Source organism: Pseudopodoces humilis, chromosome 8 (assembly GCF_049639895.1).
Source record: "Pseudopodoces humilis isolate 2021_Gansu_Grassland_sample_001 chromosome 8, ASM4963989v1, whole genome shotgun sequence".
Classification (NCBI taxonomy): Eukaryota; Metazoa; Chordata; class Aves; order Passeriformes; family Paridae; genus Pseudopodoces; species Pseudopodoces humilis.
This window is the reverse complement of record NC_142207.1, coordinates 26710841-26726709: the sequence shown is the minus strand read 5'-3', so window position 1 is coordinate 26726709 and position 15869 is coordinate 26710841. Positions and strand designations below refer to the sequence as shown.

Genomic DNA, 15869 nt, shown 5'->3' with positions numbered 1-15869 from the left:
CTCAAGATCACCCTTTCTAGGGAGATGAATTTTTGGCAGGCTGTACAAGGAAAATACAGGGTCACTGAGACAGTTCTGGAGGAAACTAGAATGCAGGGGAGCTGAGGGAAATGAAGGAAACTAATTTAACAAAAGCACAGTAACGTTTCCAGGAAGGGCGAGAGAGGAAGAAATCAAAAGTGAAACTTCTGTGAAGTGAAATAGTGCGAAAAGGGGTGGTCCTTCAAAGTGCTGATTGAGAGGAGAAGCCATTATTTGTTTGTCACAGTGCATATCTCAGCATTGTGGCTCTTTCAGATTGCAACTGAAGTCTTGGTTCAGGTAAGACACAGAAGAAATTATGGAAGGAAAGAGATGCTGAGACTTGGAATGACATGGAGACAAACATTTTGGACCTGAAGTTAGAGTACTTGTGCTGTTCCTCTGTGCTGTTCCCAGTCTTCGGGTGATGACACAATTCCTGCCAGTGAAACAAGGTTTTCTGATCTGTTACTAGAGTGAGCCTTTTGAAAGGAATTTGTACACCTCATTCTGTCAAAGGGTAAGCTATAATTTTGAGTTTGTAAAGATAGATAGGTTGAAATCAATGAATGTCTGTTTTCATTGCAAAATCTTAACGAATTTCAGCATTCCTAACTCTCTTCATAATGCTGTCTTGAAGATCTTCTGAGAGTCTGGTAGCCAAACTGAATGCTGCTTTATTTCCTGCTGCATGGAAAATTCTGGCGACTTGCATGCTGGTATTATAAATGCATATCACATTATTGGCTTTTTGCAAATATTATAATAAATGTTATATGTATAAGATTAGAAAATTTAGCTGTATTAATATAGTTTCCTTTATTTCTGTTATTGATGAAACTTAGAAACAGTGGTATAATACATATATGTTAAGCTATGGCATAGTATTAAAACAAAAACTACTTTTGTTTGTATAACCCAAAGATTGAAAAAGATAGCTAGAGGCCCCCCTGCATTCATAAACTATTTTATCCAGATAAAGACTGCCTGACCAGAGTTCTGGGGGAGGAATGTATTGCATTTCTGTTACCGGGGAATGTAAATCTCGATGGCGCCAAGAAGATTGATCTGTTGGAAAGGGGGCAAGAGAAAACTAAACAGAAGAACACCAAAAATCTTAAGAAGAATGTATGAATATGTACCAGAATTTATGGATATGTAGTAGGGTTCTGTTTTTAAGGGACAGTCCTTTGTTAGTAGGTGTGCTCTCTTGGCTGAATGCAGAGACACCCAGCTGTATCTGTGTGCTTTACTTTATTTTTATGTCCTAATTGTCTTTTTTTTCAACTTTTAAATTCTATAAGAAAAATACGTGAACCTTGTTTTTCACACTGGGAACCTTTTCATTGAAGTATATTACATAAATAATTTCAGAAGAATGTTTAGTTGTTGATTTCCCTGTATTTATTGAGCGCTGCTACTGAATTTGGTGATAATAGTTGGCTTTTTTCTTAATTTAAAAAATATCTTCCTGTTAAAATGGGGTGAGTTGGAGAGGGACTTCAGAGAAAACGGGTAAGTCATAGCAGAGTTGTTGACACAGCAGGGCAGTGGACTGAGATATTTTAAATGAAAAGATGTAGATACAGCCATCTCTCACTGTCTTTTAATTAGGATTTGTGTATGAGAGCAAAACTGCTGAGCTGTGCTCTATGCTAGAAAGCACTACGTATGCTACTTAGTTGTTGCCGTAAAACAAAAGCAAAACCTGATTACTTCATGGCTTGTTTACCTTTTTTTTGCACAAGTTCAGTAATAACCAGTTCTCTGAAAATGTAAGTGTGTAGTAGCTGAAGTAGGGATCTCCTGTTTTATTAGTATTTAATTCCATTGTAACATAGTTCTTGGAGGTCATGTGACAATACCGTGTTGTGAAAAAGGCAGACTTCCTGGAACTTTAGAGACTGGCTGTCTCACTTTCTTCAGAGTTGCCCTCCCATGTAAATGATTTAAAATTACTATTAATAGCAATAGTAATTTTACTTGTATCAGTTAGCAAACTGGGAGAAAAAAACAGTGGCAGTTAAATATTGTTTTAATTGTGCTCCCTGTAGTTACAGACCGGCTTCAATGTAACGTGTAGGCGGCAGTTCTCTTCTAACTGCAATAATTTGATGGGTTTGAAACTTACAGCCTTTGAGAAATAAAATGAAAATTTCCTTTACAAGAAAGATTTGCTTTTATAAACAATATCTCTTGTATCTTAAATGAAAGGCATGATTTATGTGAGAAAGATGATTTTACTTGCTGCAGATAAACCAAAACAGGAAGAGGTGCTTTGGGTGTGCTGACCAGAGGCAGTATAAAAAGAAAGGAGAAGCCAGATAGCTTAGCTTAGAGTAGCTATACTCATGTGAACTCTTAGTCTTGTTACGGTGTAAAAGCTTTGTTATGGTGTAAAATTTGGCAGTCTCATTTATTAGAGTCTATATTTCAGACTGGCAGGTGGCTGTTTCTCCCAAATGGTATCAAACTTCATAAAAAACCAGCAGCAGGCTGCCAGGATTGTACATCCTGTACATTGGTACTTCCCACTGTCTAGAACACCATAGAAAGCAAGAATGATCTATGAGTTTCTCTGCTAATGGCAATAACTACAGAGGTTTCAATATTCTTTTTTAAGTCCAGGGAACTGAAAGAGCTAAGCACACCAAAGCTACAATAGCAAGACAACCTCTCTCTATCAAAATACTTCTGATTGCATGTATTTATTTTGGGCTATTCTACATGATGTAATGCCCCTTATATAAATCATGTTGTTGCACTAATCTTGCTGACAAATGAAATCAACTGTTGTTTGTGTTTAGATCCAAACCCTGATGTGAAATGAGTAGAGACTTCTTCAAGCTGCTTTTTGAAATTTCTGAGGCTTTGGTCACAGAGGAAGTGGCAGCTCTTAAATTCCTCAGCCTGGAGCATGTCCCCAGGAGGAAGCTGGAAGCCATCCAGGAGCCCAAGGCCTTCTTTGAAGTGCTGCAGGAGAAAGACATGATTGGGGTGGGGAACCTGTCCTTCCTGAAGGAGCTGCTCTACCACATCAGTCGGATCGACCTCCTGGCTGCCCACCTGGGCTCCAGCCGTGAGGAGATGGAGAGGGACCTGCAGGTCCCAGGCAGGGCACAGGTGTCGGCTTACAGGTAAACACAGGAGCATGCAGGGTGCAACAGTTCAGTGCCAACTGTCTTTTCTGTCTGCAATGGTGTCTTATGAATATCCAGCATAACTGTATTTATTACACATGAATTCCTGCCATTGTGAGTTTTGCATTTTGCAGTTCAAGTGTTTAATTGTGGTCTTTACTTCTTATGGCTTTCTTGAAGGTCACTCTGTTTTTTATTGTCAGGCAACTGCTGTATAGAATTGCAGAGGACTTGACTCCAGAAGACGTTGCAAGTGTGAAGTTCCTGCTCCAAAAACTATTACCAAAGAACAAGCTCCAGGAAAACGCTGTATGAAAAGTGCTCTTGAGTTTTTTGCAAGGCTAGTTTGGTGTCCTCTAGTTCTTGTAAGAAGGGAGGAAAGAGAAAGCAGTGTGCTCTCATGAAAATCTGGTTTGAAAGAATTGTGATGTTAGCTAATAGCTGCTGTGTGAAAGAACAGATCCTTATTTTTTGCATTGTATCTTTGCCTTTTTTTCTCTTCTGATTCTATTTTCTCTTGCAAAATCCATCATTCTCTTCCTTTAATCTTTGTTTGGCATTTATAAGGCAAATGTCTTTATAAGACATATGCTATACCTAAGAAGAGTGATGTTTGCTAAAGGAAAACAATGTTTTGGAGACAGAAAATTGAGTTCTAATGTGAGTTCAGCCACAAATTTTTGTGTGTTAATGGATAAATTTTCATCTTTATTGTAATTTGGAGTAACAACATATTGCTAACTTTCCCCCAAAAGTATTAAGAGGTTGCGTGAGCTAGTTTAATATTTGTAATGAGCTGTGTTATAAAAATGCTTCGTATTATCAAGCACCTTCCTTAAAAGTCCTATTTGTATTGTGGCACGTAGAGGAAAATTAGCAGATTTACTTCCAACTTGATGGACAATTGAGCTTTAATAAACAAAATTAGTATTGAACAGCTTTTCTGTTCAATAGGAAATGCAAAATGGCATAGCTACAGGACTTAGCAGCACTTCATCAGAACACAAAGGCAGAACAGGATGTTCTGTCCTCATCAGTGTTTTGTACTGCTGAAACAAAGCAGGATAGCCTAGTTATAAGCAATTTCTAATTGTCCTGCTTTAACGTTAGTGATGATGTGTTTATTCAGTTGCGTTGTATCTTGGCCCTTGCTTTAATGAGTTTTGGAGGAAAAAGTAATAGGTCTTTAGCTGGCAAGTCTCTGGGAGGGAGGATGTTGTCTTCTGCCCTGTTGCAGAGGTGCCTGATACTACTGTTATCAAAGGTCACTGGATGAGTTTGGGTTATGTGTTTTTGTTTTACCAGTCAATGTTGCAGGTCTTTCTGGAAATGGAAATAAATGGGATAATTAAAGAAGATAATCTGACAATTCTGAAAGATCTATTCCAGAGCGTTAGAGCTGACATAAAGAAAAAAATTGATGCCTATGAAGAAAAAAAAAAAGGTATATTTATTTAATCTGCTCTTTAGGAACATTTTGTGGGTTTTATGGCTCCATCCTTGTCAGCTTAGAAGTCCAGCCATAAGGGAGAGATCGTATTACCATAAGGGTACCTAGGATAGGCAGAACAGCTCTGAAGAGCTCTGATTTCTGAAGTTTTCTGCTACTTCATTATCCCATCGTGGATTCTTATATCTATCCTTGAAGTATGTTCTGTGCCTTGTAAATGCTCTTCTTCTGCCTTCTCTTTGCCTTAAATGTAATTTATCTGTTCAGGAAAAAGTGCGGTACTGGTTTTGGACCAGCACAACTTCCAAGTCACTGTAAGAGACAGAAAGTGACAGTTGATTTGGGGAAACTTGAGTTGGGAGATAGTCAGAACTATTTTCTGTTAGCTAGGCCCTTTGTTCTTTGTCAAAGGAAAGTCTCTGAAAACCAGTCACTTGACTGAAGTGTAGCTTTCTGTAACCAGATGGAAAATTTCAAGGACTTCAGTATATCCGGGCTGTTGCAGCTGAGGTGGTGCTTTCTGGCACCACAGCTGGGTGTTCCTTTGGGAAACAGGATGCTCAGTCAATAACAACTTCCTTCTGAATGGCTCAGGACCTGAGTTTCCTCAGATACATTTAAACAGTCCATGCAGTACCCTGCAGAGCTACCAAGCAGTTTTCCCTGCACGTCTTTGTGCTGCTGTCCTCTGCTGGTGTCTCTAAAAGAGCAGAAGGTAATTGCCAAGGGAAGCTAGTGCAAGCAAGTGCTGTGTCAGGGGAATGGCTTTTTAATAGCATTGTTATTATTTTGTCCTCTTGATAAATAGGAAAAAAGCATGCTGTGTAGAGTTTGTTGTCCTGACAAATAAATTTAATTTAAACATATTTTTGTAACTTGTAAAATGAGTACTGTGATTTTGTTTCCTTGGTTAGTGTCATGGATTTGATGATTTCACTTTTTTCAGAAAGTTGTATTCAAATAAGTGCTCTGAGAAGATCTTTCATTATGCTGGTATTTTGCATCCTTGCATCTACTCACACAGTAAAGTTCTGTGGAGCAGAGACAGTAGCCTCAGAAATAAATGGACCAGCATTTTGTACTATTGTACAAAAATGGGTCTCCTCTTTCACTTACATATCCCACAGTGGAGATGCTGGTGAATGGCTTGCCTTACTCACATCCAACCTTTTATTATCTGTATCTTGCTACTGTAGAAGAGCAGGGGAGCAGAGAAGCAATGGGGCACAGCCTTGCATGGCTTCTATAATAACCAGTAGTCTGTGAAACTGGAGCTGTGTTTGGCCCAGCTCTACAAAATGCTGCTGTCTCACTGGTGTGAAAACCCCCTCCACCTCACTCCCTGTTCTGGCTTTTTGAGCGTTGAAGTGTGCACAGCAGAATATTTATCCTTTTAGTTCTAAAATGTTTTGTTTATCTTCTCCTTCTTAGAAAATTATTCTAGGGAAGAAGTCCGCTATCCTGTGTCTGTGTCTGGGCATCCAGAGGAACAAGGAGCAGAGGGGGAGGCAGCAAAACAGGTGAGAAATACCTCAAGATTACCCTTGAAATATTTGTCCATCTCCTGGGAGAGGGAGGATAAATTCATGATACTAAGTAGGTGGAACAGCCAAGATGGAGGGATTCTAGCTCTATATGTAGGTCTCAGAACAATTCCTATTTTTCCAAACAAGACCAAGCCTTCTTTGTGGGGACCTGGTTGTTAGCAACCTTTTAAGCAAGAAATGAACCAACAGTTGAGTGAAGAAAACCAATCTTAATGATAATGGAGACTGGGACATTAAAGTCCTGGCCAGGATGTGAAGGGAATAGCAGAACCTGCTTCCTCACTGAAATTGCACAAGTACCCTCAGAGATAGTGGTGGAGTGCAGAAACTTTCCCTATGCACATGCAAATTTGTGTTTCTGGTTCCTTTCTCGCATGTCAAAAGCATATCCTGACAGAAGAGAGAAAGAAGGAGGGGTCCAGGGAGACAATGCAGATTCCTCTCCTCTGTAGCTAAATTGTATACAGTTATTGTAGGCTTTTCCTTTCTTGTTTCTTGGCCTTTGTGATTTACATAATGATGGACCAGCAATCTGTATATAGTGTATTTCTCTTTTGAATGCTTGGCTCCGCTTTCCTACCTGCTTTTTTTCTTGTTTCTGCAGCATGGGAAAATTTATACAATGAAAAATAACCCCCATGGTTACTGTTTAATTCTTAACAACCACATTTTTAAAAATCCACGTGACAATAGAGAGGGAACATTGCAAGATGGAGGTAAGTATTTTTTAAATTAAATTATTGGTTTGTTTTTTTTTTTCCTCTGATAATTCTCCACAAAAAATTACCTAATCTTTGCTGTGAAGAAGAATCATGTCCATGGTACTCCCTGGCCTCCAGAGACTGGGGTGAGTCACTGTACCAATTGGAAATATGCCACTTCCAACATTTAGCTGATGGCTTAAAGAAGGATCTAATTTTTGTTCTAGGAAAAAGGCATTGTCTTAATTGGTTATATGTACAACTAGTGAAAAAGTGATTATTATTCCACCTTTCCAATTTTTGATTGTTTTTAGTTCTTAGCTATGATAGAAAAATATTTTAAGTCCTCAAATTCTCTTCAATGCTCAAACAAATGCTCTGTAACTTTCCTTAAAGCCTGTCTTCCTGCAAGTCACTTATGAGATAAATAAGAGTAAAACAGTAAAATCAGATTCCTGAAAGGACATGTCACAGATACTTTAACTCCATCCAGCCCATTTACAGGCTGCTTTCTTCCCAGCAAGTTCTCTGCCCACACAACAATTAAGCCATTATTTGCTGAGAAGTCTTCATAGCATTTGTGAGCAGGTTACTCGGACTTCCTTCGTGCTGCATCGACCATTCTCACAGAATGAGGGACCGACTTCATTTAAGAGTGGCGAAATTTGTCATTCTAAAGAGGTGGCACTTCTTTAACTTGCCAGGTGTTGTTCTTAGGCATCTGAGACTACTATGCAATGCATAGTTACAGCTTGTTTTAGCACAGTAAACTTCACTGATTTGTACCAATACAGCACAGAATCTGAAACATGTTTGTGTTTTAGATAGCATGATACTTAACCCAGTTGTATTTAAAAAAAAATAAAATTAGGCAAATTAGGCATTTAGGTTTTTCTAATAGGATTTGGCAGGCTAAGAGCTAGTCAGGTGATTTTACTGGTGGGATCTGAACACTTCTGCTAATATCTGATCTACCACACAGACACTGATGTTTCAGCATCTTCCTTGTCACTGTGTATGTTTAACAAGTTCCTTCTGATTTTTTCCCCAGAGGCTGTGAAGAGGGTCTTTAAGTGGCTTCAGTTTAAGACAGTTGAGTACATGAATCTAGAAGGAAAAAAATTATATGGGACAGTTAAAGAATACAGCAAAAAAGATCACAGAAATATGGACTGTTTTGTTTGCTTCATTTTCTCCCATGGTGAAAGAGGCAAAATAAAAGGTGTTGATGATGAGTTCATAAATATCGAAGATTTAGTCTCCTGCTTCACTGGAACTAATTGTCCTTCTCTTGCTGGCAAACCCAAGGTGTTTATCATCCAGGCTTGCCAAGGCTCTGTGCGTCACCCACCTGTTACAATAGAACCAGACTCTTCTGGACATCTTGAGGTGGATGCTAGTCCTTTGACTTCCATTCCTGATAAGGCTGACATTCTGATTGGCATGGCTACAGTGGAGGACTACTTGTCCTTCCGCAGTCATAAGACTGGCAGTGTTTACATTCAATCCCTCTGTGAGAAGATGGAGTTGCTTTGCCCACAGTAAGTACTACTTCTAATTCTTGTACATTTAGGTTATTGCAGATGTGCATTCTTAAGCATGCTGTGCTGAAACAGAGTGGTTTGCATTTGTGCAATTATGGCTTTTCACATGCAGGACAGTGGAGAACAGTACTTATTTTGAAGTTGGGCACTGTTAATCTTCTACAGATGAGCCAAAGTGTGACTTCCCCTGGTTTTCCTGTGACAAAACCAGGGTTGTAATGCTGCAACATTACACACAAACAAGTGTGTGTATGTGTGTTTTTTAACATTTTTTGACTGATAAATTATTTTTCTTCCAGTGACACCTGATTAGAGGTGAATTTGTTGAGTGCTTACACAGACTAAACCCCCCAGTGTTCTACAGGCATAATTTTCATGGTTGCCTCCCACCCATCCCCTCATAAACTTCATTTAGAAAATAGAAATTTCCCTTCAGATATCATTTTCTCATGGCATCCAAAAGAAGACATGGAGAATGTATAGGTTTGTTTAATCTTGGTGACCTCTTCTGGTTGCAACCAAAGTAATGTTACATGGAGGTTGCTTTTATTTCCCTAAAACACACTGAATTCTGTGGTTATTCAAAGGAATGTGCAATTTTAGTGGCAATAGGGTGAGGAAGATACCAGCCTTCCCTGGGATACCGCTTTACTGGGGCAAACACACATCACCTTCTTGGCTGAGCTGCAAGTACCATGTGTTTCAATGTAACTTCTCTTCATTTTTGTTCAAGGCGCGTGGATTTCACAGCCATCCTAACAGAAGTGAACAATGAAGTGGCAAGAAGAGAATTAGAAGGATCTAAGCAGATGCCAAAGATAACATCAACACTACTGAAGCAATTGATCTTTGAAGTTCCACAATGAAAAGTAGACAAGTAAGAATACACTAGGTTAGGAATAACATCTGGAGTGGGCTTTGATAGGGAAGAGAATTTACATGAGAAATTATCTGGATCTACGTAGTAGCCCCAGCCCTTTAAGGAAGCATAGGACCTAAATTTTAAAACTTCCATATTGAATCAGTTTTCTGACACCTGGATCTGTAGTGGTCTGTTAAGGCTGTGGAAGACTACAGATCTTTGGGATTTTTGTCCTGCAGAAGCAGTGGAGTATGTTCAGTCTGGGTTTCAAGTGCAAAAGGACTTTCAAGTAGTATTGAAATTGTTGCTGGAAATGTCAATGGAGTCTCATTTGTGTCTGAGTTGTTTCAAGTCCCTAAAATCTGAAAAAAAACCCAGAATGCTGGATGCATTCCCAGGCAGCATGTGTAAAGTAACTGCCTTACACAGTTGAATTGTTGTCTGTCTTTGGAAGCTAAAATTGTTCATGGAAAATATTGTCCTGCTTCAGAAGAACCAAACCCCCATTATTATGTTAGTTTGGTTCTTCTAAATATTTGGTTTTATTTATGTCAATCATTTACTTGAATAAGCAGCTCAACTGTATAAGTTTTTCAATTATAAAGGTTCTCATTTCGTTATTTCTCAGAGCTCTCAGGGCACAGTGTGTCTTGAATGACTGTGGAATACTGGAAGGAAGCTCTGTAATCGTGTTTCTGTTATAATAAATTCTCTTGGTTTTTATATCACCTCGGTTTGTGGTGTGTTCCTCTCTTGGATGAGCTTTCTGAGGGACAGTCAGCATGACAAACAGTTTTACCCCAGCAGAAGTCATTTTGCTCTTGTTGGAGTGTTTGCTGGCAGCCCCCCTGTGGGGAAGCAGCTGGAGAGATGGTAGGAAAGAGTGGCTGGTGGATGTTAGGGACCGAACGCCTGCAGGGAGCGGGCTGCCTGTTCTGACAGCAGCCCAGGAGGCTCGCAAGGAGGAAAGCGAATCAGCGATGTTATAAAAGCTTCCTTCTCCTTGTATTAAAATCGCAGCGCTTTGTGAGTGGAACCGGCGAGACTGCAGGAAAAGCCCGGGCAGAGGGAGATCCCCGCATCCGCAGTAGCCGGTTCGGTTTGCTCAAGAATGGGCTCAAGAGGTGCAAACGCGAGCAAACACGGCACACCGTTCCCCAAGGGACTGCGGCGTCTTTTGCTCCGGAAGTTTAAATCCAGAGGGAAGCGCCGCCCCGCTCGGGCCCCGCCCTCCGTCCTGCGCGGCTGCGGCGCGGCCATGGAGCTGCCCCGGGGGCGGCTGCTGGCGGTCAGCGACGAGCTGGGCCAGGCCGAGCTGGCGGCGCTCAAGTTCCTCAGCCAGGAGCACGTCCCCAGGAGGAGGCTGGAAGCCGCCCGGAGCCCGCACGACTTGTTCGAAGCGCTGCAGGAAAAGGGCGTGCTGGAGGCGGGGAACCTGGCCTTCCTCAGGGAGCTGCTGTACCGCATCGGGCGGATCGACCTCCTGGTTGCCCACCTGGGCTCCAGCCGGGAGCAGGTGGAGAGGGAGCTGCGGGCGCCGGGCGGGGCGCGGGTGCCGCCCCTCAGGTGGGTGAGGACGCCGGGCCGGGCTGGCCGCCTCATTCTGTCCGGGACAGCCGTCACCTCAACACTAGGCTGAAGGGTTTGACTTCAGGAGGCCTGGGGTTTGCGTCGTCCATCTAAAACGGGGAAAAAAAGGGGGAATATGTGCTGTGGGGACAGTAGACAAAAGGAGTAGTGCAGTAGTACGGAGTTAAGTTGTGCTCGGAAACATGATGAAACAACGCCCTCCACTTCTTTCTCTAGATCCTTGCTCTTTCAACTATCTGAAGATACCACTGAAGATGAACTGATGTCTTTCAAGTTACTTTTGGTCAAAGAATTACCAAAAAGCAAGCTAACCCGTGAGACTGTAAGTATCTCTTTAATACGTTTTAAAAATTATTACTATAATCCATAGATGTAATTGGGTTGCTCATGGGGGAAGGAACATCACTCTCCTTTATGGTGTCACTCGTATGGTGAAAACACAAGAAAAAGGGTGCCCTGGGTGCACATGGGATTTGTTTGTGCTGGTGTCAGGCACAGCTTTTGCAGAAGTGTCACTGTGCCGGGAGTGCCAGGCACTTGAGGCCATCACATTCAAGCACCACACAGGACTCGGGGCACTCAGTGGCTTTAATCAACAAAAAACTGATAAGCACATTTACTTATCTTGGCCAACAGACTTTTTTTTTTCTTCTTTCTAAGTCATCAAATACAGAAAGTGACCCACTGTGGATGTTATTTTATGATTTTCTATTAAAATGCATAAGATACAGATCTAAGCAGCAGATTCTTCTCAAGGCTAAGTCAAATGAGTTGGAATTTACAAGTAGGCTTGCAGGAGATCCAGTGCTTTTATGCTGTCCCAGGCTGCAGTTCTGACTCCTTGGTGCTTTGTTATGTCTAATAAAAGTTTTGAGGATTTTTCTTCTTTTCTTAGAGGGGAGACTATGAGTGCTGTTCTAGTAAATTCTTGGGGTGACCACTCTGCTCTGCCACTCACTGACGAGTTTCTGTCACTTGGGTCCCCTTTTACTTCAGAGCAATCTCTACACCATCATGTGAAGTTATTCCCTTTTTGCCAGCACTTAAAACGGTCACTGCAGTGATTCTTCTGTTTCAGCAGAGTGCAGGATAACCACTGTAAGTTGAATGAAAGCAATCATTAAAAATATTGTTGCGTATTCCTGTATGACCACTGTTAGATATCTTGGGTTAGATCTTGGCACCTCTGTGCTACAGAAAGGAAGTAAGTATGTTTTGAGAAGATGTTGGTACTTAACAGTACTTCTAGGTTTTGTTGAAGTAGGATTAATTGGCTCAGCTGAGGTCTCACCTGAGCTCCCAGTCAGCTGGAATGGCTCTGTGGGTCGCATGTGCTGTCACTACATTAAAGCTTAGGTGTGCATGCTGCAGCTTTACTCCCAGTGGCAGCATGGAGGTGCCCTAAGAGCAAACTGCCTTTCTGATTACCCAGACAATGCTTGACATTCTCACTGAGATGGAGAAGAAGGGCCTTCTGGGGAAAGACAACCTGAGTGTGCTGAAGAGTCTGTGTGAAAAAGTTAACATCAGCCTGTGGAACAGAATTGAAGATGGATTAAACCTGTTTGGTAAAACAGAACAAAACAGCCTCTTCCCCATAGTTATTCTTGAAGTGATGTGCAGGACTAATCACAGATGCTTTGCAGGCCAAGAAGAGATGCTCATCACAGAGGAAGAGAGGGGCAGCACAGGATGCCCTGAAGGATGTCTGGTATCATCTGTGGCACCTGATCCTCCTGTCAGTTTTAATGACCCCTCTCAGGTAAGGTAGTTTATTTCTTAGAACCATCATCATTTTGTCTTAGAAGAGCTCACCCCTCCATGAAGTGAACAGTTGTTCTAAGACAACTGTTAAAGGAACTGTCTATAAAAATAAAAATGCACAACTCTGCATCCTTTATTCTGAAGCTGTGTCACAGGCACAGCTGCTGCAGTGTTGTACTTCAGAAACATCTGCAAGGGGGTAGCAAGGTAGGCCAAGTTCATGATACCAGGAATTGGGCAGTTGGCAGTTGGCTTGGCACAGAGATGTGAATGAAGAGAGCATCCCGTGTGGGCTGAGCCTTTGGTTGTCCAGCAGGGTGCTGTCCTGCACAGACTGCCAAAGGCAGTGGGACAGGGCACTGCCAGGCCCTAGGAGCAAAGCTGTTGAGGGAGAGCTGCCTGGAGAGGAGGCCAGCTGGCTCCATACCCTGCTCTGCCACTCCCAGCAGCTAAGGAGCACTTTGAGGAGAGTGCAGGAGTTTCACCTGGAGTCTTTCTTTTCAGCTGCTAGAAGCTTACAAAATGACCAGCCGACCCTGTGGAGTGTGCCTGATCCTGAATAATCACAATTTTGCAAAAGCTAGGGAAGGAGTGCTGGAACACAAACACATGAAGGATCGGAATGGGACAGATGTGGATGCAGGTACAGTGAATGTCAAAGATGAGTTTGCGGATCTTTAAAAATAGAAACCTTGTTTCTCTTTCTAAAGGTCTGAATTTCAGTCTTCCCTTTCTAGGATTACTTTTGTTGTAGAGGCTCAGTTGGCTGTTCACTGTGCTGACAAGTCCTAATCAAGTTTTTAGTGCCCTGACACTGAACAATTCACTTGCATTTTGCAGTTTTAGTGAGGTAACTGCAACCTTAAGTAGCACCCTGAGCCTTGACTTTACAAGCTAGGCTAGCTTTGCATCAGCCCTATGCATACTAATTCTAAAATACACAGAAATAAACAAGAAAATATTTTAATGACAGGTCAGGGAACTCAGTAGAGATATGATGAGTGATTAGACTACTAGAGTATTTTCAGACCCAGAATGTAACTGTGTAGATGTAGTCATGTAGAAGATGACCAATTATGTCTAGAAATGCAGTTTGCAGTTGCAGAGTCCAACTTCCATAAAATGAAATGTCTCTAATTTCCCTTCTCTTTGCTTTCCAGCGGCTCTGAGGAATGTCTTTAGCAAGCTTCATTTTAGAGTAGAAGAATATAGAGACCTCACTGCAGAAGGAATCCGTAAGACTGTGAAGAGCTTCCAGAGCAAAGACCATGAGGACAAGGACTGTTTTGTTTGCTGTATCCTGTCTCATGGGAAAAAAGGCATTATATATGGTGTTGATGGGCAGGAAGTACCTATCCGTGAACTGACCTCTTCTTTCACTGCACAGAATTGCAATTCACTTGCTGGAAAACCAAAAGTTTTTTTTATTCAGGCCTGCCAAGGTGATGCTTTCCATAAAGGTGTGACCATTGAGACAGATTCTGGAGAGCAAGATTCTTCTGTAGAGCAAGATGCAAGGTTTCAACTCGACTGCATCCCTGCAGAGGCAGACTTCCTTCTGGGCATGGCCACCCTGCAGGATTACGTCTCCTACAGAAGTCCCAGGGAGGGAACCTGGTACATACAGGCACTGTGCCAGCACTTGGAGTACAGCTGTCCTCGGTACCTGTGTTTCCATAAGCTTATTTTTGGCTACACCTGAATTTTCCTTCTGGAAGGAATTTGATTTAGATGCAGAGGTAGATGATATGCAGTGGGAATACTTGCTCAGAGTGAAAACAGTGGTGTAGGACAGAGCAGCACCATGCAAAGTGTTCAAAGCGACTTAGGGGAGTGCTCTGAAGTCTGTTAAAAACAGAAGCCATTAGCATTGGTGTATATTAAAATAGGGAGAATGTTATTTTGCTGATGTTAACTGCCTAATACAAACTGTACTCATGTCTTTGCAGAGGGGAAGATGTTCTCACCATCCTGACAGCGGTGAATCGAGAAGTGAGCAGAAAAACTTGTGAGCGAGACGCAAAGAAGCAGATGCCACAGCCCAGTTTCACACTGAGGAAGAGGCTCATCTTTCCTGTCAACTAAATGGGAGGAAACTGCATGGCAGAGAGCTGCTGCAGCCTGGAAGTGGCTGGTTTCAGTTCAGAATTCAGTCTAACACTGAATTTTGTTTTGTATGAAACAAAAACTTTCAGTGCCTGCTCTTAGCAGAAGAGCAGATATTTTTAATTGATAGTACAACTGAGGAGAAAAAGCCTTAAGAAATTTGTATTAATACGTTAATTTGTATTAACACTTTATACTTGAGAGCATCTCTGAGCTGGTCTCGGAGTTATCTCTGATTTAGTTGATCTCTCTCAGTGGTTTGCTGGCTAAAATAGACTCAGTGTCCTCTTATCGGCTGTACCACACTGCTATCACTTTCATGAGGTGTCTTTACAAGGCAACTTTTAGAAGACAACCATTATGAAGCCTATTGTACTTTATGCCTAACCTTTGGAAAATAAAGTGAGGAGTGTTGTAAATTTTACAGGATATAATCAGCTCACATCAGTGTTTGTTACTTGTCCCCATCACTTAGAATAATTCATTCTTCATGGCTTGGTACACTTCAAGATAAAGTTAAGCATTTGTCATCTGGCATCCTCAGCACGATGTGTCTGTGACCTGGATTTCAGAGCATCCTCTACAGAGAGTAATATCAACAGTGAAAATCAGTTGCTCTGGTGCAGCTTCATGGTTGGAGATACCCAGTTATCCTATGTTCACTTACCTAGCTGATCTTTGAGTCTTAGTTTTAAGCACAGGAAAAGTCACTAGGTAAGTACCCAGCTCCTTAAAACATTTTATATTGTCTCCCGTGTTGGGCATGCACACAGAACTGCTTCAATCTCTACCCCCATTTGTCACAAATCTACAGAGCTCACATAACATCAGCTACTGAGATGAAAAAACAGCCACGGTGGTGTTAGCCAACGCTGCAGTGCTAACACTGTAATGCTAGAGGAACTCACTAGTTACTGTAAAAGAGGGGAAGAAAAAACCCCAAAGCACCACCCATGCACAAAACCCCCCGAGATACCAGAAAATATGAACAGATTCCTTTAAAGTGAGGCTCAACACTCAAGTACTGTCTAAATCAATTTATTGGCTTCTAAAGCCACCACTTCTGCAGATACCAACTCACTTTACTAAGCCTGGGTACAGTATAATCATGATAAATTTTAGCCACAAAAAGGCCTGATTTTAG

At 41.7% G+C, this 15869-nt stretch overlaps 2 protein-coding genes across 3 annotated transcripts; both read left to right on the top strand.

The window, feature by feature from the left end:
- The first annotated feature begins 1 nt into the window (after position 1).
- On the top strand, positions 2 to 9993 carry LOC102110759 (caspase-8-like). Of its 2 annotated transcripts, none has more exons than XM_088058839.1 (8): positions 2 to 321; positions 2829 to 3158; positions 3365 to 3470; positions 4467 to 4605; positions 6043 to 6131; positions 6763 to 6874; positions 7911 to 8400; positions 9137 to 9993. In XM_088058839.1, exons 2-8 carry the CDS (start codon positions 2848 to 2850, stop codon positions 9267 to 9269), a joined length of 1380 nt encoding a protein of 459 aa, XP_087914965.1. In that variant the 5' UTR covers positions 2 to 321; positions 2829 to 2847; the 3' UTR covers positions 9270 to 9993. The 2 variants fall into 2 exon arrangements, with proteins under 2 accessions (XP_087914965.1, XP_087914964.1); XM_088058838.1 differs by having other exon boundaries at positions 4 to 541.
- Positions 9994 to 10481: 488 nt separating this feature from the next.
- LOC148183866 (caspase-8-like) lies at positions 10482 to 15625 on the top strand. The gene is made up of 7 exons (XM_088058836.1): positions 10482 to 10831; positions 11072 to 11177; positions 12288 to 12423; positions 12502 to 12617; positions 13124 to 13262; positions 13780 to 14281; positions 14569 to 15625. The coding sequence occupies exons 1-7, from the start codon at positions 10524 to 10526 to the stop codon at positions 14702 to 14704; spliced, it is 1443 nt and encodes a 480-aa protein (XP_087914962.1). The 5' UTR covers positions 10482 to 10523; the 3' UTR covers positions 14705 to 15625.
- Positions 15626 to 15869: the final 244 nt, after the last annotated feature.